This window comes from Sarcophilus harrisii, chromosome 5 (assembly GCF_902635505.1).
Source record: "Sarcophilus harrisii chromosome 5, mSarHar1.11, whole genome shotgun sequence".
Lineage (NCBI taxonomy): Eukaryota > Metazoa > Chordata > Mammalia > Dasyuromorphia > Dasyuridae > Sarcophilus > Sarcophilus harrisii.
In genome coordinates this window covers 149615373-149636420 of record NC_045430.1, presented here as the reverse complement: position 1 = coordinate 149636420, position 21048 = coordinate 149615373, and the positions used below count along the sequence as shown (strand labels likewise).

The 21048-nt window shown below is 36.7% G+C and overlaps 1 protein-coding gene across 4 annotated transcripts in view; it reads left to right on the top strand.

The window, feature by feature from the left end:
* ATXN7L1 (ataxin 7 like 1) overlaps nucleotides 1–21048 on the top strand; it is a 238297-nt gene that overhangs the window by 71935 nt on the left and 145314 nt on the right. For 3 of the 4 annotated variants that reach the window (XM_031938731.1, XM_031938730.1, XM_031938732.1), the window contains exon 3: nucleotides 14385–14489. In XM_031938731.1, coding sequence (XP_031794591.1) covers nucleotides 14385–14489 — 105 coding nt within the window. Of the gene's footprint in view, nucleotides 1–14384; nucleotides 14490–17253; nucleotides 17338–21048 lie in introns of all 4 variants that reach the window. The other variant, XM_031938736.1, reaches the window with a different exon arrangement.

Below are 21048 nucleotides of genomic sequence, written 5' to 3'. Positions count from 1 at the left end.
ACACTCATCCCTTTTACCCACCCCCATCTCATAACTAGTGACATAGATCTGCAAGCTGGCTGTCCCAAGTGGAATGGGCTTTAGGGCCGTGGAACATAGTTTTTCTTGGTGCCAGCTACAGGGATCAAAGCCCCAGAAGTGGCTTTATTAACACAGTCATCTAGCCAGCTGAGCTAAACTGGCATTAAGACAAGTTTTCAAAAATTAAACTTCAGGCTGTCTAAAATAATTTAAAGGATTATGCATAATGGAGGATGTACCATGGTATCCTAGGAAGGGCACTACTGGCTATAGGGTCAGAGAACCTGTGTTCAAACCCCATTCCTAATGCTTACAATTACTTCTGTGAACTTGGTCAAGTCAATTTCCTTGAGCCTTGTCTTCCTCATATAAAATGAAGGATGGCCAAATGGTCTATGAGAACCTCTGCAACTATAGATATAGGATCCTAGTACCTAATATAGGACTTTGTACACAGTAGGTATTAAAATGCTTATTAACTTTCTACTTAAAGCTAAACCAGTAATATATCTGATGATATATAATTAAGCATTTCCTAGTTTTAGATGGCATCAGGGTCCAGTGGACAGAATAGTGGTTCTAAAATAGGGGTTCCTTACTTGGGGTCCAAGAGTTTTTAAAAAAAATTATAGTTTTACTTCAATATAATTAGTTTTCTTTGCAATCCTACAAATTTTATGTATTTAAAAACATTCCAAGAAAGGATTCATAAGCTTCACCAGACAGTCAAAAGGGTCTATGGGCACAAATAGTCAGAGGACCTGAATTCAAATTTTACCTCTTGCAAATTCATATCCTTTGATTGTTTGCTCTTAGGCAGATCATTTAACCTCCTGAATCTCTTTCCTCTCCAGACAATGAGAGAGTGGATGAGATGGCCTGTGACATCCCATCCAGTTCTAAGTCTCTGATCTTGCTTTAATTCCTTGTGAATGTTAGGTCTGAATGAAAGGCAGTACAAAGTAGTGTATAAGTTTCTGGACTTGGAGACAGGAAATTATTATGAATGGTTTTCATTTCCTTCTCCTGCTCATTTTGCATGTGAGGAAACTGAAGCAAAAAGTGATAAGTGACTTGACCAGGATCACACTGCTGGTAAATGTCTGAGCTCAGATTTGAATTCATCTTCCTGACCCCAGACCTGATGCTCTATCCACTACGCCAACTCACTGCTCTGGGAGAGAGGAAGACCTAGATTCAAATGCTGTCCCAGGTACTTACTTATGATGCTAAATTTCTTAGCTTCTCTGAGTTTCAGTTTTCTCATCAGCAAAAAGGGGATAACAGTAGTGCCTAAATAAATCATAATAATCATAGCTAACATTGAATGGTGGTTTAAGTTTTGGAAGGTCCTTTGCTGATATAATCCCATTTGATCCTTAGTTAACCTTGTGGAGGTAGTTGCTTAGTCAACTGCCAAGGCAATTTTGAGAGGTAAAAGATTAATTTGCAAATCTTGGCTGCAAATCTCAGGTACATCTTTGAATGGTAGCTATCATCATTATTATTGTTTCTTTCTCCTCCTCCAGCTTTGTGGAACTGGTCATCATGAACACACTGTACCGGGAGGGACCATAAGAGATCACAGATTCTCCCTCCCTGCCCTCAGGCAGCTCCATACAACCCTAGATAGGTGGTTGTGTGACAAATTGGAGTAGAAGTCCTGAGAGGATTCTAGTTAGCTAACAGCTTATTTATGCCCATCTACAAAAATTATATTTCTTATGTACTTTTAATCATACTCCCTCTAAAGATGCTTCTTCCTCTGAAGGACTTTCCTCCACCCTGCCTGAAAGTGTGCTTCCCATATAACATAGATAAAGATCAAGGTTACTACTGATTGTGACCAAGGATCAGGAAGTATAACCCATTGCAGAATCACTTCAGAAGTATGATAATCATCCTTACCAGCCACTTAACTTTGGGTTAGTAGAAACAACTCCTAAATAATTCTGATCAGGATGGAACAGGGACAGGGAAAAGACACTTTCAAAGAAATAGTAGAAACTCACAGCAGTTTAGGAAAAGGAACATAAGAAAATTACAGAGACCTTGTGTTTTTGTGAAAATAAAATTATGCTAATTTGGCATGGAAAATAATGGACATTTATCCATAAACATTTAAATTGAGTTCTTGAAGTTTAGTCAAAATATATGCAGGGTGAAATTGGATTGAAAAATATATGTGACAAGGAGAGCACTATAGGTCATAGAGCTGCAATGGACTTTAGAATTCAAATGGTCCTGTCTACCCACCCCCAATTTTAATGAGGAAACTAAGATCCAAAAGATAAAGTCTCACATTTTCCAGTATCATGAAGGAATTAGTAAAACTGGAATTTGAACCCAGGTCTTTGGACACTACATCCACTGTTCTTTCTATAATACTACTCTGCTTCAGAATAGAAGCTCCTGAGTGAGAATAGTCTTGTCATCAGCTGTCATTTGGGACAGCTTTGTGACTGCCCTATGACTGTTTCCTGACAATCAAAAAAGATTTGCTTATTCCAGTGATCCTATCAGGAAATTTTTAATAGAAATTCCTCTATATTAAGAGATTGCTCTACTCTTCTCCGAATTAGGTCGCTGTGACCTGGATGAGTTTAGTTTGAAGGTCCACACAGAACTTTAGTTGGCCCATATCAGGACACTTGGATTGACTGATGAGGATCCTCAGCAAAGGAAAAAGGTGATTGGCAGGAAGGAAATAGAGTTCCTTTTTGCATACCATTGCTTAGTAAGCCAGGGCAATCCTTGCTGTAAGAACAGATTCAGAGACACTAGGCTACCTTATCATATCACAGCAAAGCAAAGTCAAGGCCAGCATTGTGCAACCTGCCAAAATGGTTTCAAGCTCCTCTTCTGTCAAGAATTAATGTAGCTCATGATATTAATGTCAGAAGCTACCAGCCACAGAGACTAGAGGCTGCCTAGTAGGAGCAGAGATGATTAGGAGGGAGGGGAACCTAAATAGAGCCCTGAAGCTAGATCTCTTTGAGAGAGAGCCAGCACTGGCCACAGACTGGTAGAACAGATACATCAGTCCGGCCCATTTAGGCTGGAAGGCTTAAGTGATTAATTTGAAGAGTAGGTGAGATATGTTCTAGGTTCAAATTAGCTGAGCTCCATGGCAGGGAGAGGGAGGTGTTTGTTTTTAATCTATTATTATTGTTATTTTTATTAAACTTAAATGATCCCCTCTCAAAAAAAAAAAACCCTCAAAAAACTAAGTGAACATTAAATTACTTTTTTTAATTCCAAATTTTGCTATGATCTTTGTTATTGGAATTATATGTTTGTATAAAATTGTGATCTTTATATATACTTATTAAATAATAAGTATGCTTTTGCTTTGCTTTTTTTAATGTCACATTATTTCATAAACACATTTCCATTTTCATAATCCAAATGCTTATCTTTTACAATAGCTTCATAGTGTTGAATTATGTTTGTAAATTTGCCTGATCATTTTCTTATTCGAAGAAATCTGTGTTATTTTCCAAATTTTAAAAAAAATGGTATTTTATGACCATCTTTTTATGAATCAGGATTTTGTTTTTCTTTTCAGTGATTTTCTTGGGAATTTCCCCAGAGAGAAAGTATAAGATCTGAAAGTATAAATAGTTTTCTAATTCTTGCTAATTCTTGCCAGATTGCTTTGCAGAAGGATTAAATCACTTATAGTGACACCAACAATATGGGTACCTGTTTCCCTAACAAAATTGGGAGGGAAGCTGTTTTTTGTTTTGTTTTGTTTTGTTTAATAGGTTCGTTGTGGCCTTTTGAAATGGTTTTCATTTTTGCATTTTTATGTTCAGTGAGTTAGACAGGACATAGGTAAAAGGGAGGAGTCAGACAGGACAGAACTGGGAAGTGAAATTAAGAAATCTTTGTCTTCCAGGTACATCAGGATCTGCCATTCTGAAGCAAGTAGCAGCTGTAGGATGAGGAAACAGGAAATGCAACCAAAGGGAGGAGCCTCAAAAACCTCCATACAAGCAGCTGAAGTCCCTTCACAATTTGTGTGTTAGAGCAGGATGCCTTGAGATGGTCAGGAATTAGTTACTTCCTCATTCCAAGATGTTCTATGTGGAAAATGTCTCCTTAACAATATTTTTTCTAGATAAATTTCTATAGCACTTTTTCTTCCAGGAAAATCATAAAAATTTAGCTCTAAAACAAGAAAAGACCCTAGTGATCAGCTCGCTCTACCCACCTCCGCCTTTTTTTAAAAAACAGATAAAAGAACTGAGACCCAAAGAGGTTGAGGTGTCTTGCCAAGATCAAATAGATAGCAAGCATTAAAGGTGAAATTTGAGCCCAAAACCTTGGGTTTCAAAAGCAACACTCGTTGATATATCTCCCTCTAGGGGACATACCACCAGTTATTTATCTACAACATATCTCTCCTAATTAAGGCTAGAAATTTGGAACTTAGCTTTACATTTGTGTAGCACTCTCTGCATTTTACATATAGGAAATTTGAGGAACAGGAAAGACAAGTGATTTCCATGAAGTGTTGGAAGAGAATAGAAATAGAATTTAAAACTATTTGTATCTTCTAGTGCAATTATTGCTCTGGCTACTTAGGCCCCAGCTGCTTTTGGTTTCTAATCTAGATCCCTAGCAATAGTACTTCTATCCTTCTTGCTTCAGTTATCCCTCACTTACTCTGCAATGTAGGAAAATTTAGCAGAATCTGATTGGAGTCAAGATAAGCAGCTGTGTGAGAGTGGGCTGAGTGAGGTGTGAGAGCAGCATCAGCCCAGTGACTCAGAGGCAGCTCTTCTATACTGACATCACATATATGCATGCATATGCACACACACACACACACACACACACACTTTTGGATTAAATTTCTGTATATGCTCATTTTCCTGGAAAAGGAATTTTTAGGGTTTCTTTTGCGGTTGGTATTAGGCTTTTTTGTTTTGTTTTCCTGAGGGTGGGGGCAATAGGAAAGGATGGTTTATAGGCAGAATCATTTGAGGGCATATTGCTTGCCCCCTATGTCTTGAAGCTTGACAGAAGCCAAATGTCATTTTCACTAACAGGCAAAGCTCCCCAACACAGTTTGTTCAGTTATAGGAAGGAGCTTCCTCCCGCTCAGCCCACCTCAAGCAGGGGCAGTCAGCCTTCTTGGCACTTGGATTTTAAAAGAAAAAAAAACTTAAGCTTCTTATCACCTGGGTGGACATACTTTTGCTTGAAAAGCTCCCTGGAACTGCTTATCTTTCTAGAGACCTTTTGTTTCAATTTCTGTTCCCAGTCTTCGATGCTTTGGACTCTTACTGAAAGGTTTCAGTTTTCTGAAATCTGGAAATGCAAAAGTGGTCACTTTTTGCCCACAGAAAGACTATTGACTTTTACATTGTGTAGAAAGAAAGGTGTCAAGTAACTGAGTGAGGAGTCCCTAGAGAAGCAGTAGCCCCTTCTCCTTTGGAGCTTCTGGGTTAATCATTTTCAAAACCAAAATCGTTCTCTCTTTACTTGATGGATTTAATGGGATTTTTTTCTTTTCTTCCTCTTTCCTTCCTTTTTCAATCTCCTTCCCTCTCTCCCCTTTATATATTGCTTCTTTTCTCTCTCTTTTTGATCTTAATTTGCTTACAAACAAAATAACTTCTTTCATAATTTTGTTAATTCAGAGAAATTGCATTTTTGTATTAAATTGAAGCCTGGGCACTTGACTCTCTATTAATGAAGTTGGAAGAACACCACTAAACATATTTCAATGGGAAACCCTATCTATTTAACTTTTTAATAAAAAATTTTGAGACAAGCATCTTAAGATTAAAGTGGGAAGTGAGTAGAATCAGAAAAACAATTTAGGTGATTTAAACACACACACACACACACACAGTATACAAGGAAAAATCTTTGAAAGACCTAAGAAATGCTATGACCTACTATGATTCCAGAATACACATGATGAATCTACCAACCTTCCTGTAATGGAGGTGATGGACTCAGGATATAGACTGACCAATAAAGGAATTTGTTTTGTTTGACTATACATATTTTAGAAGGATTTTGTTATTGTTTCTTTTTCAGAGGATAGGGGGAAAATGGGAGGAAGAGATGAGAGATTTTCATTAATTGAAAAGAATAATTTAATCAAGAAAGACTTCCTGACATAGAGGTGACAGACTCAGGGTGCAAAATGAGACCTTTTTTTGAAGTTGTTTATTGTGGGATTTATTGTTTGTCTTTGGTTGATTATGCATAGTGTTGCAATGGTTTTCTTTTTCTTTTTTTTTTCCAATGAGAGTTAATTTTTAGTAATTAAAAATAAAACTTTTAAAAGATAGAGAAAAAAGAATATATTAATTATAAATAAAGTCTTCTCAAATAACTTGTTCAAGTACTAGATAGGACATTCAGGGCCTTCTTCTCACTAACTTAGTCCAGTACTTAGCATAGTGCCAAGAACATAGTAGGAAATTAATAAAAACTTTTTTTGATTTAACTAAACCAAGCTTCCTAATTCTTCCACAGTAGAGTTCATAGTTCATTCATATGTCCTGTATGTTCTATTCTAATTATTGGATCTGAATTATGTCTGTTTACAAAGTAATTTATGATTGAATAGCTTTAAATACCTGAGACCGTAGAAATGAGCTTCCACTAAAGATCTATTATGGTGGTTTAGAAGGCTAGAACATCTTCAGGAGCAGAACAGCTACTAGCTTGTCTTTCCCTCCAGGAGCAACCTAGCCAAGTTCAGAGAGTACATCGCCAAATTGGCTGCAGCGTGGTTCATGAATTCTGTTGGCCATAGGAACTCTGAAGGACTATCTCCAATGTTGAAGAAAGATTGTCAACTTTGTCTGTTTTGAAAGAAATCAGAATCTGTTGAGATACTGCATTGAAGGCTCACAAAGCACAGCTGAAATCAGTGACCAAATACATATGATGCCTAGAATTTTCCAAAGAAATTTAACGTCATATGTCCTAGTCTTCATGGCTATAGTTACCTTGTCCCTCATCCCTAAAGAGATGTCTTGTCTTTCTGTTGTAATACACTTATGGCACAGATGGTCTTCGTACCATATAGGTTTTCTTCCTGGGAAAGATACTGTACATAATATGATGGTATGATAAAGAATTGGGTTCCTGATGCTCAATTTTTTTTTAATAGAAATAACCTCAAATACTGTATTTATCCACTATAAATGACCTAAGTATATAGTATAAAGCTTTCTATAATTTATATAAATAGGGCACACAGTAACAAGTCATCTAAAGTTATATTTAACAAAGCATAGTTGGCCTCTGAGTTCCCTTCTGACTCTAGATCTCTAGTCCTTATGATCCCTGAGGACTGGGTTCTGTGCCAGCAGAGTCTACTTTATAATTATAGTCTCATTTTTTTTTTTACCAGTCAAAAAGCAAAGTAACTATTTTATCAAAGTCATAGATTTCTGGAGAGGATCTCTTTAGGAAGCCTTCAGAAGTATCTTTAAGGAGATCATTTATGACTTTTTGAGACACTAAGGCTAGGATGTCTGTTTTGCTCCTGTTTATCACTATGACTATCCCTATAGCATTTAAGACCAAATTATGAGTCATTCATTTTGCTACCTCCTGCTGCAGTCTTTCAGCTTCCCTGAATTGCCTTCTTAGCAGTTTGCTTCATTTTACACCTTGATGTAGTTGCCATTAAAATGCATGAACCCTTATTTGGAGCTGAATTTTTCTTCCTTTGATCCATCAGCACTTGTTGCTTCACAGTGTCTAAAAGCCAACTCAAAGGTATACATAGTACTGTTTGATTCTAAATCTACAAAAATCAACAGTCTTTCTGTTTTAGCCACAAATCCAGCATATTCTTTATAATAATGGGTTGTGTTTGTCACTAGAGTGTGGCTTTTTCCTTTAATTGCCTGTTTTTAAGAACTGAATGTGATATGTGGCTATAAAATGATGAGACATTTTTTTCTTCCCCAAAAGCAAATATTCTAACATACATCTAAATGAGTTCAATCTTTCAAAGTGGTACTCTTGGGAGAATAGAATTTACTCAAATGATACAGTCATTGCCAAAACAGAGCTTTCTTTGAGATTTGCCTTCAGAGGAAATTACTACACAAGTAAACTGCCCTCATTGTTTTACGTAGTCCTTTGCCCCTCTTGCTTTTTCTAAGACATTTCCCCTCTTTTCTTCCATTCCTCTGCCATGATTTCCCCTGCCCTTTACTACACCTATCCTCTCTCCTCCACCTAGCTATCCTTTTCTGCCAATTTGTTGGGAGGAGAGGTGATGCAACTGAGCCTTTGGAAGGAGAAGTTGCAGAACTAGACTGAGTCTTATAAGTCAGCAGACAATCTGATGTAAATTCATTTATGTGCTGCCTGCCTCCTACTAGGGCTGTCAGCTGAAAACATGACTGTGATTGGCCACAACAAGGAAAATGAGAACTACTTATATAGGATAAAGGCTATAAATACCGAAGATTTATTAGTCTGAATAATTAAGAATGGGTGAGATTTTAGTCGAAAATAGAGTCTTTAAACAATTTATTTCTTTCCTCTAGGCAGTAGTTAGCCTTTATTTTAACTATCTTCTTAGTAGACAAAATGGCTAGATATTTATTTTATACTTGTACATAAGATCTTGGACAGCTAATACTGATAACATTTTACATGGATATATACATCTTTTGTTGCCCTCTGAGCCAATGATTTCTTTAGCGTAAGGAATTCTTGCTGAGGAAATTCTCTTTACCAATGCAAATCAGTAGCCACTTTGTAATTTTTTGTCTTACAATGTTGCTCAGAACACTCTAGAGCCAATATGTACCAATGGCAAGTCTTGAACCTTGGTCTTTCTAATTGTAAGCTAGCTATATATTACTTATCTTTTGGCTATACTGCTAAAGAAAATGAAACCAAACAGACAAATATGCTTTCCTAGATTGCTCAAATGCTTCCTATTTGCTATTCTTCAAAACATTCTAATGTAATAAATGAGTATTTTTTTTCTCTATTTTTTGATTGAGAAAATGAGGATAAGGAGGAATGACCTTAACAAGGTCATATAGGAAGAATGAGATTTTATCCCATTGATATGAGAATAACAGATCATTGATAGATGATAATGTTTACGTAGAGATTGAAAGAATTGGCAACTTTCTCAATATGGGCTTAGTTGTTTCAAGTCAGAAGGTTAGAAGTCTGCCTAGATAATTTTAATTTTTGGTTATTTGCAGCTGCTTATAAGTTTAAAAATAAAAAAAAGAATCAAAAAGCTATCATTCACCTCCTGCCCCTTCTCCTTGCCCCAGTCTATTATGTGTCCCTTTTCTACCTGTTAATATTCATCTTTTTATCTTTCTCCCACCCCCAATTAGTAATACTCCTGGAGAAATATTCTTCTGGAAATCTTCATGTCTGTGTCTCTTGGCAAGTATGGGTAGATTTGCAAAAATCACTGCTTTGCTGGACTTCTGATTTGGACTCCCTTTCCTTGAGATTCATATCTCTCTGTTTTATAAGGATTTCTTTGCAATCCTTTGGATAAGACCTGAATTAGGAAGGAGGTTCTGACTGGCCTCTCTGAGTAGACTGCCCATCAACATCCCCAGATTAGGCAGATTCTGAACCCCAATGGACAAACTCTTTGATACTCACTATATGATTCTGATTCATCTCTACCTCTGATTCATTACTAACACCTAGGGCTTAATCACTTACCGTCTCCCCCACTATCTGCAGACTTTGTCTAATACAACTTGGCTCCCTTCGCCTCAGAGATATGTTGCAAAAATGATTAGACCATCAGTCTTGGTGCTAATCTCTTTGATGGTACTGTTATCTTCATCTCTACTAAACAGATGTTCTACTGACAGGAGCAAGAAAGGATGAAACAAAAGGTTTGGTTTTGACTCTTTCAACTGTTTTGAATGATATGCTTGAAACTAAGAGATTATTATCTCTTTTTGTAAGTTTGTGTAGAGTACAACTCCTAACTTGAAAGTTCAGGGTTTTCACTCCTTGTCACCATTCCCTTGGAACGGTAGATTGAAGATCTCATCTCCTTATAGGTGATTTTCCTCTTAACTAGTGTAGATAAACAGAATTCAAAACACTGGTCCATTAGAAATTGGCACTTCAACAACTGGAAAGAAAATCAGAGGCTTTGCAGAAAAGGCAAAAGAAAAACAAGACATTGGAGAAAGCTTTCAGATCTTTCTCCATTTTACCTAATTATCTAATTTGAGCTCAGAGTCCAATGGTGTTTACACATTATTCTTAAAATTGTCTTGATATTCTAAGGTTATAAGACTTCAAGAGACCTCTACTTGACTATGGCGTGACCGTGGGCAGTCACTGGGTTTCAGTTGCATCATCTACAAAATAAGAATGGTGATATTTCTCCTGTCTACTCCTTTTACACAGTGGTATCATGAAGATTAAATGAGTTGATAGATATGAAAGCACTTTTAAAAGTATGAAGATCTATATGAACCTAAGCAGTGATATACTGATAAATGTTTAACAACCAGCTCTTCACAAGGACAAAAATGTGTGCGCTCTTTTAAATTTTTTTTTCTGAATGGTTGACATTTTCTCTATCTTTTTCTTAAGTCTAGAAAATCAACAAAGTAATAAATCAATTTTATTTCCAAGATATGTGTTCACACTGAAAATTTAATAGTAATATCTTTGAGCTGATTTTTATAGAATATGGTATTTTTATAGAAACATCACACCACTAGAGAAGGAAACAAGCATTTCCCTTCCCCCTCCAAAAGAGGTACTGTGGACAAAAGATTATAAAGTTCACCCATAATAGATTTAAAACTTGAAAGGACCTTAAATGTTTTCTAGTCCAACTGCCTCATTTTGCAAATGAGGAAACTGAAGCCCAAAGAGGCTCAATAACCTACCTAAAATCACCCAGGTAGAAAATGGCAGTCAGGATTCAAATTTAGTCCTTTGTCTCCACATTTAACATTCTTTTTCTTGTATTATTCTAAGAGCATCCCCCTCTCCCCCACCATCTAGCAGACTATTTCTACCCTCCCTTATCCCATGCTCAAATTTAGGTTAAATTATCTTTGTTTACTAAATTGTGCTACTCCAGTTTGATATTTGTGATAATGGGTGACAAGGCTAACCTTTCCATGTTTTCAGAAATACCAATTACTTACTGGTAAAAGAATTTCTTTGATGATCCCTGGAAGCTGTTACCACCCATAAGAGAAACCAAGGAAAATCTCCCCTACTCTAAAGTAATCTCTTTCTCATCTGACTGAATTTATAGCATTGCATGTCTTGCTAAATAATCTACCTTGTGTTAGTTATTTGGATACATGCCTTATCTCCAAGAGGAGATAAGGAAGCATATAATATGCTTCCTAGTGCACAAATCACTTAATTTTATTCCCATGCCTCTCTACTTGCGTTCTGCACATAGTAAGCACTTGGTAACTCTGTTGAATGAACATCAAGAAAAGTCTCAGCAAACTAAGAGACCCAAGGGACAAAATTTATTTCTTTTACCTTTATTTTAGGGATAGCTTGGTTGTGGTCCCACAGAAAGTACTGTCACTTTTGTGATGTGCTGGTGTCACTGTCAGCTGTTCCTAATTCTGAACTCTTTTTGGGGGGGACAGCTTTTGGGGGGATAATACTTCCCACCACTTCTAGAGACAAAACATGCTATTACCTTTATTATTTTGCCAGAAACTTGTCATGAAATATTTTTAATAAAATAAATTGTATTTGGTATATTTTGTTTTCACATCATTTGTTTTAAATTTCTTCCTATTTTTCCTAAGTCCAAATTGCTTTTCAAAAATGGTTGTACTAATTCGTAGTCTCACCAACAAAACATTCCTGTGTCTATCTTTCTCCATTCCCTCCACTGTTGACTATTCCCATCTTTTATCACCTTTGCCAATTGCTGAGTGTGAGGTGAAAGCTTAGAGCTGGTTTTATTTGCATTTCTCTTATAAATAATGTTTTGGAGCATTTTTTTTTAACATTTTATGATTCTGTTTTTGAGGACTGTTTGTTCATAACCTTTGATCATTTCTCTATGGGGGCACTTGTTATTCATTCTTAATATCTTTGCCTGTGAGACTTCTAAACTTAGAGCACTGATGCCTGTCCTTATAGACACTAGTCTAACCTGGACTTCCATCATCAGAAATGATGTAGCACTTAGTTCTTTGGTTGTTGTTTTTTAAAATAGTATTTTATCATCCCCCCCAATTACATGTTAAAAATATTTAAAACTTTTTTTTCTTAAAAAAAGCTTTGAGTTCCAAATTCTATTCCTTCTTCCCTCCTTCCTCTCCCTGCTCCCTTGGTACTTGAAATCCCAACTCACTTTTCACTGAGCTTTTTCCTTTGCTGGTCTTTCCCTTTCAGAGGCTCCTATGCTAGTCTTTCCAGACCTCCTTACTTCCAGCTTACTGCTCTTTCATTGGCTGAAAAGGAAACAGGCAGAATTCAGATGCAATTAAATGAAATTTGCCAAGAGAACTTCTCTGCTGGGGACCCACCAACCAGCTGAGCAAGTGACTGACCCAAGTGGCTAATCTTTTATTAGCACAGCTTGAAAGGGCTACTTCCTGGCTATCACCATTAGGGATTCTCCTTCAAAAAAAGTTGAAGCTTCTTCTAGGATAGCTTGTTCCTACCACAGTGAAAGGAACTATTTCAGCACTTTGGTATGTTGTCAACAAACTGGGTTTATTTCTCTTTAAGCAGAATGGGGGGGGGGGGGCGGGGGCAGGGAGGGAGGTCTGTGCTAAAGCATTTGTGAAGGTTTTGAAAGCCTTTCATGCATCATAAGCAACTCAGCCTTTGTGCCTTTTTTTAAAATCACAAGCCACTCATAAAATTGACCTGTGTAATATACTGAACATATGTAAAGATATACAGATGACAATGATGAAGGGTAATAATTTCCTAGCTCTCCCCCACCTCACCTTAAGAGTGCTTTTTTTTCCTAGTAAATTTATTTTTAATACACCTTGTTTTATGAGTCATGTTGAAAAAGAGAAAACCCTGAAAGAGAAAAAAAAAAACAGAAAAAAGAAGTGAACATAGCATGTGTTGATTTATATTCATTTTCCTTAGTTCTTTTTCTAGATGTAAATCCACCTTGAAAGTGTTGACAGTGAATTGGTTGCCTCCTTTAAGAGGAGGCAACATGATACAGGAGAATGCTGGAATAAGAGGATTTAGGGTCAAATCCAGATTCTAGATTATTTATTACATGTACAGTGTTTGACAAATTACTCTTTCTGGAATAATTTCCTCACCTATAAACTGAAGAGGTCGGATTAGATCACCTCCAACGAACCTTTCACCTTGAAATTTCTGATTCTATAACCCAGTGCAGTGCATCCACCATGGGATGTGGATCTATATCACCTAGCTTCAGGTCTCTAGGATCACTTTTTAAAGAATGCAGATGCTAAGCTACTCTATTAAATAGTGAGCTCCTGACAGTATAATATTCTGAGATCTGAGATCAGTGGTAAAGTCCCCATGTAACTCAATTTGATGTAGGTCATAGAGCCCTGGACCTGAGTTCAAAACACTTGATTTTGAGGGTCCATTTCTGGCATTTATTGTACAACAATCGTTTTAACTTTCTGAGCTTCAGTTACTCATTTATAAAATGGGAATATGCAACATATTACTCTCTCACAATAATATGGTGAGGAAAATACTATAAAATGTGAAACTGTATAAATGGAAGCTGTTTTTATTATTAGGGGAACTTTCCCAGATCTTGAACAGAGAAAGTCTCATTTCCAGAGAGATAAATCTGATATGAGCAACCTGAAAAAGTATATAGCTAGCCATGGAGTCCCAAAAAATTGGGGAACACATACTAGCTGTTTGATCCCAGGCAAGTGGCTTAACCTCTCAGTGCTTCAGGCAGTTCCCTTAAGACTTAAGTTTCACAGCAGGTGGATAATGTATATTAGTCAAGGTAATCTTCTTACTAGAAGCTCCATATACTAATAATATCACAGATTTGATTCCCCAAAAATTCTGAAATGAGGAAAGAACACTACTAGCATTCTGCTTTCTCTTTAGGCCAAAAAAAGTCCACGTGGTACACCATTCATGGACCTTCATCAACACTGCTCTAGAAATGGTCAAGAATTCTCCACTTCCAAGGGCAACATGAGGAGCCCTCCTTTAAGTAAAACAATCACTTTGAGAATTGAAGAGCTGGGTTATGACAAACTGCTTTCCCTTTAGTAAAAATCCTTAGGTTTCTCTTTGTTTTTTTGGAAACTTGTCCTCAAAGGGTTGCCAACAAATTTTACACCAAAATAGAAATGATTGTTTTTTTTTTTTAATTTTTTTTTTCCTTTTCCCCACAGATATGCACTTATTTGGCCACTGCCCAGCACATGACGACTTCTATCTCGTAGTATGCAATTTCTGCAATCAGGTAGTCAAGCCCCAGGTTTTCCAGTCTCACTGCGGTAAGTGGATTCTCCATCTCTGTTGGACATGTTTGCATCCATGGTTCTGAACAGACCTCCGACTTCCTTGTTTGTTTGTTTGTTTGTTTGTTTGTTTGTTTGTTTGTTTTTCTGGAAGAAGCAGCTACTACCTGTCTTCCAGAGTGTCTGGTGGTGAGGAAATTCCTCCTCCCCTACCTCTGCTCTCAGAACAAGATTTGATTATTCTAGGAACTGCAGGTCTTCTGTCAAACCTCTTGGTCCTGTTATAACAAATGAGTTCAAACCTGAGCCTTGTTAGGGAGGCCAGGATCTAAAGAATTAGCCTGAGTTTGTGTCATCAACACAAGGAGAGGGAGGTTTGTGCCTTCAGGACTCATTCCAGGCAGATTTGTGTTTTAACTGGAACACCAAAGGAAAGGACCTAAAACAGAGAATTTCAGTAAGTTTGCATAAAGGAAGTTTGAAACAAAGAACAGTCTATCTGATGAAAGTGAATGGTTACTATCAAGAAATTTGTGTGTGTTGAAACCAGTGTCCCTTTTCTGGCATTTCCCTCATTAAAGAATATAACTTCCTTGGGAATTTCTCTAACTCTTTTATTTCTCTCTTATTATTATTAACAATTTAAATATTATTTGAGTTTTTGTCTCATTGTATGCAGAACACTACCAAGTGCTTTGTGGATACAACAGAAAGAGCCAGTGTGGTCCCTACTGTGGAGGATCTATTGCTTCATTGTCCCCTTAAATGACTGTGTGACTTTGAGAAGTCACTTAAATTCTCTAGCCCTCAATTTTTCATCTGTCAAATGGTGAAGAGTTGGGTAGTTCAGAGGGGGAATTTGGATAGCTCTTCAATCCTTTAAAGATCTGTGATTTCATCAGTTTAGATACTTCCACTGCCAAGGTGAGTGGCAACCCTACTACAGATTAATAGGTGATCTTTCAAAGTTGCTATAGCTCAAAAATCCATTCCTCTGCAGCCACCTTATGGATAAGCTTTTCTAAAGTAGCTAGTTCATCATGGCCAATATATATTATAATGAGGTTTTTAAGTCCTTTTAGTTTAGTAAAACCTACCAGAGTTGGTATTCTTCCTTTAAGAACCGAGGATCACCCCCCCTCTACATAGCTGCTCATCATGAACCAACACTTAGATCACCAAATGATAAATTATTTAAGCCACAATATTTCATAAAGATCAGTCAAGCACTGCTCTGTGTTTTCTACAGAGTAGGCACTTATTAAGAACCTGTTGTTATTGCTTTCCACTCAGATATAAAGGAGTTGAAATCTGCATCAGTGAAAGGAGTACCTAAACTAATGAAATCATCAATCCCTGTTACATTGAAGTATCTAAGTACATATAAGTAATACTTTAGATATTTAAATTCAGGAAAACATTCAAGATCTTAGTAAGATCTAGAAAATTTTGTTTAGTCTTTAATAATTTGGATTTATGGGAGATCTTAAATTATAGAAAGTAACCATAACGGTGGAAAAGCAGAAGGGGAAAGCAGTGAGCATACTCCATGTTAATCAAGGAGAACTAGATTGGGAATCTGTATACACTCACCATTTGCATGGTCTTGTGTAATTACCTGAGTTATATAGGTCTCAATTTCTTTATCTGTGAAATGAAGAGTTTATACTAGACCTGTGGTCACAGCTATGGACTGACCCTTGTGAAACCATATATTGACCCCAAAAGGTATGTTTTCAGCCATTGGGGGAGGGAGGAGATGGATTACATCTCATTCTCACCTTAATAGTTAGTTATGAGGTTTGTCTCCAACATAAATACATACAAGCTCTTGACCCCTTCCCTACCTCTACCCCCTTCTGAGCCAGGTATAAGCCTTTGATTTCTCCTAGGCACCCATGGAAGCTATTCCACAGATGCCATTGAGAAAATTTGGCTCCCACACCATGCTTTCCATATCACCTTTTGGCTTTTTCAGGTGCCCTTGTAAGGCAGACTTTGTGCTCAGAGTTAATTTCTGGTGAATAAGAGCCCTGCTTCCCCGTTTTCATTTTGGGTGAGACAGTAAGTCATACAAGATGAGCAGGTATAGTTGAATTGTGGTCATTTGCATCTCACGTATCATACATTATCTTTTCTCCCAACCCTACTCCTCTTTCACATTTCCCCATTCGTTTCAAGGATACCACCATCCTTCCAATCACCTAGCTTCATGATCTGGGTGTCATCTTCAGTCATCACTTTCCCTTGCTCTGCATTTTCCAAGCAGTTGCCAAATCAGTTTGACCTCCACATCTGTCACATGTCTACCACCCAAGATCGGACCTTCCTCCTTTCCTTCACACCTATACTATATGCAGTGAGCACTTATTTGATCTCTCTGCCTCCAACCTCCCATGTCTGCAATCCATCCTCCACACAACTTCAGAAGCGATTCCCCTAATGCTCATGTCTAGCTGTGATCATTTACCTACTCAGTAAACTCTGATGTCTCTTTGTTGACTCTGGGATCAAATACTATTTCATCTTTATCTTATACTTTTTAATTTCTATTTCTATATAAGTGTTATAAAGTATCTAATTATTAGTATAGTAGAACATGGATATAATTTATAAATATACATATATTGGGGGTGCATTTTTTTTTTTTTGCTGATAGGGGTGCACGATCAAAAAAATTTGGAATCCACTGGACTAGATAAGCTCTCAGGTCCCTTCCAGCTATAACAACCTATTTTATGGCAAAGTGAACATAGAAGGAGCGGCCACGAACCCTAAGGGAGTTGCTTTTCTTGTTCAGTTCTGGCACAGCAGGTGACCCAGGCTCCTGACGCAGAAAGAATAGTTCATTTCCTCTCTTCTCTGGAGCAAGCTTCATTGAAAGGTAACTCATTAAGTACTAATTGGTGCTCAAGTGTTGGCTGATACAATGCCCTGTGCATAGTAGGCCCTTAATAAATAGCTTTTGAATTAAAATAAATTGGCTTTGGAGGGGGGGAAACCTGAAACTTGGGCAGAGGTAAAAAGATTGGGCAGAAGTAGCATTCAGCATTCAGGCTGAGAAATATGATCATACTAAAATCAAAAGTCATTCATTGAACCCTGAATTCAACAGTGGAGTTGTCAACCTGGAAAGCTAGAAAAGTTTTAAAGTCCCTATATCTAAGTGCTTTTTCATTGATTGATTGATTACCATTAAAATCAGTCCTATTGCAAGCTCAAGAGAAGCACGGCAGCTTCTCATAGCTTTTGTTGTAGCCTGGTATTACTTCTCTAAGGTATTCCTGTCACAAAAATCCTCTATAAAAAGTGGAAAGATCACTAAAGTCAACCCTAAAATTCTGTGATTTTAAATATGATGTTAATTAGTCATTTCTGATCAGTGGGTGGAAGGGAGAGAAAGAAAGAAGAAATGAATGAGAGTATTGGTGTTATGTACTCTTAAGTTTTAGTTGTACTCACCTTAATATGGGTCAGCCCTTCCAACTCCCCATCTTAAGCTGCGTCCTTGGAAGCCAACCTCTATTGCCACAGCTTCATGAAGGTCCAATTATAATTTGTGAATGAAGTCATTAATCCATGGTTGTATGTGTGTGCATGTTTTAAAATGCTGTGAAATACATATTCATGATGCTGAAGAAATACAAAATAGTAGGTATATTTAGGGGCTTAAGGACACCCAATATAATAAAGTAGGAGAGGTTGTTTGGGGGAAACACAAAAAAATCCCTTCATATTTCATAATGCATTTACTTGTTTCATGATATTCCCTATTCCTGAAGTGCCCTCATCTTTACTCTCTGTTGAAACCTTGCACATTCCTCAAGATCCAACTCAGATTCTAGTTTATGTACACATTATATTGAAAACAATTTTCCTTTTTTTAAAATTTGTTTACTCATGGCTTGACTCATATCATTTTTCATTACTTGTATACATGTTATCTCCTCTACTATATTGTCAACTTCTTGAGAGTAGAAACTGTATCTTTTCATTTTTGTATTTCTTCACTCTAGCATCTAGGACAATGTGTTGCACATAGTAGTATATGCTAATCTTATATCCTTACTGTGATTATACACTACCAAAAAACAAGGATCATGTATTACTTTTTTTTTTATAGTCCCAAAAAACCTAGCACAGGCTGGACAGTCAACAAATACTTATTGACTAATTGGTTAGCTAAAAACAAAATAAAGAGTTAGGAGTTTGTCCTGAGAATCTGAGGCACCAAGTAACTTAGTAATTAGTATCTTTCCATTGGAAAAATGAAAAAGCTTACTCAGTCATGTTTGCCAGATTTATTCTTTGTCCTTGCATAGTAGATATGCCCCTTAATGTAATGACCATGATTTATCTTTACCCTCTAACACTCTACAGACAAATGTTAACAGCCTGAACATAATAACATAATTACATTTGTTTTGGGTACTTGAATGGTGAATTTGACAGATGTTCGTTTCAAACCATAATGCCCAGTTTGGGGTGGCTAGTTTGCTAAGAATAAAAATAATTCACATTCATGTAGTACATTAAGGTATATAAAGTAGTATACAATAAAGTATACAAACCATTTTCTCTTTCAACAATTCCATTTTCATTTGGAAATAGCACCATTTCAATTTGGATATCTTAGGGTCACATAGGGTCATCTCATTAAAGCTTGAATTCACTACTGAATACCTGCCCTCCATTTCAAGTTCAACTACATAGAAGTTGTATAGCAACAGAAAGCATCCTTCATTAACTGGCTGAACTATGGGGCCTTGTTGTCACTTATTCTTCTTGTAACTAAATTGAAGAGCTTGCATATGATCCTTATAAAACTACCCCAGAAGTTGGATTTGACCTACAATTCCAGGCCAATTTCTCAGACAGAGAAGTTTGATAGAATCTACACTCCAAAATCTTTTATTTCAATCTGGAGCTGGAGTTCTCAAACTTTTTTGAGGCATGGACCTCTATGTCAACTTAGTGAAACCCTATGGCCCCTTTTTAAAATAATGGTTTTAAGTGCAAAAAATAAAATATATAGAATTAAACAGGAAACCTAGATATATTAGAATACAATTATCAAAAAATATTTTTTGAATAAGTTAATAAGCCCTGATTGAGAACCCTTAAAAGTTGATCTCATGTTGGTGACATACTAATTATATATACCAAAGAATATGTTGAGTCATCTTGTCTCTTTTCTGCTTCTGCTGCATAAGTGCTACCATATTCTTTAATCCCTTTTAAAGTCCCTACGTTAGACAACTTATATTTTTTACAACATCTTCAACAAAACTGAGTTGTATAATGTTATTGTTGAAAGAGAAATTAGAGATCATCTTGTTCAGTCCTTTCACATTACAGAGGAGGAAACTGAAACCCATGGTGTTTGCTAAAGATCACAAATCTAATTAATGGCAAAACTGGACTTTGAGAAGATCATTGACTCTGAGCTGCAAGGATAATCATTCAACCCCTTCATTTTACAGATGAGGATTCCATGACTCAAAGAAGTCCAGTGAATTGGCCTTGGTCACTTAGGGAGAAAGTGGTCACTTTGAGCCCAAAACCTATACTCCTTTACTGTACAATGCCAGCTTTCCTGACTTTTGGTATAACACTTTTTGTTTCATACTATGCTACCTGCACCATACTGAAGTATGTTTATAAACTATTGGTATGTTTGGAAATAGAAGGGAAACCAAGGAAAAAACATGAATTTTCCATCTCTTGTCCTCCCTTAGCTCCTCCTTCCTGACTGCCTGTAAAATATGCATATCTCTCTACCCTAGTGTTTAAAGTTAGCCTTGCATTGATTTTTACTCCCTCTATTATCCTCTACCTCACCTCCTCTTTATAGTCAAACTCTTTTTTTATAAGTTATCTGTAATCATGGCTGACACTTCATCGTTAGATATATCCTTAATTCAGTGTGGTGACACTCATTCCAACCACTCTACTCAAATGGCAATTAGTTCCTAATCACCAAACACAGGGATTTTTCTTGTCCTTGACCCCTTGAAGTATTTGACACTACTGAATGTCTCCTGCTCTAGAGTTTGTCATTTCTTTTCAATTATTTTTCTTTTATATATCATTAAACATTTTTGTTTTTTTAGATCATGGACATTTCCTAATTCTCTAACTATCCCACCATAAAAGCCTCCTTTGTTCAAAGAAAAACTATAACAAAATTTTATCCAATTACAAATACATCATCTAATACCTATAGTCTCCTATCTCTCTAATGATTGGATTCCTTGATTTCTGAGACACTTTTTCTAGACTTCACTTTTATGATTTTGGCACCATGATTTACTCTATTCTCCCTTATTAGAAATATTGGGACTTGCCTTCCTTACTCATTTCCATTTGATAAAAAAGTCCTTTTGAAACATACCCTCATGACATCCAATTAGTCAAGAAGTATATTTAAACACCTACTCTGTGCCAGGGATTGTGCTGGGAACATGAAGCAAAAAGGGAGCATCTCCTTTTCTCTCTTCTCATTTGTAGTACCTTGATGCTGGTTCTCTCTAGCAGCTGCCTGGCCTATGGGAATAATCTTTCTTTTTTAATACATGTTGTAAAAGAAAAAATC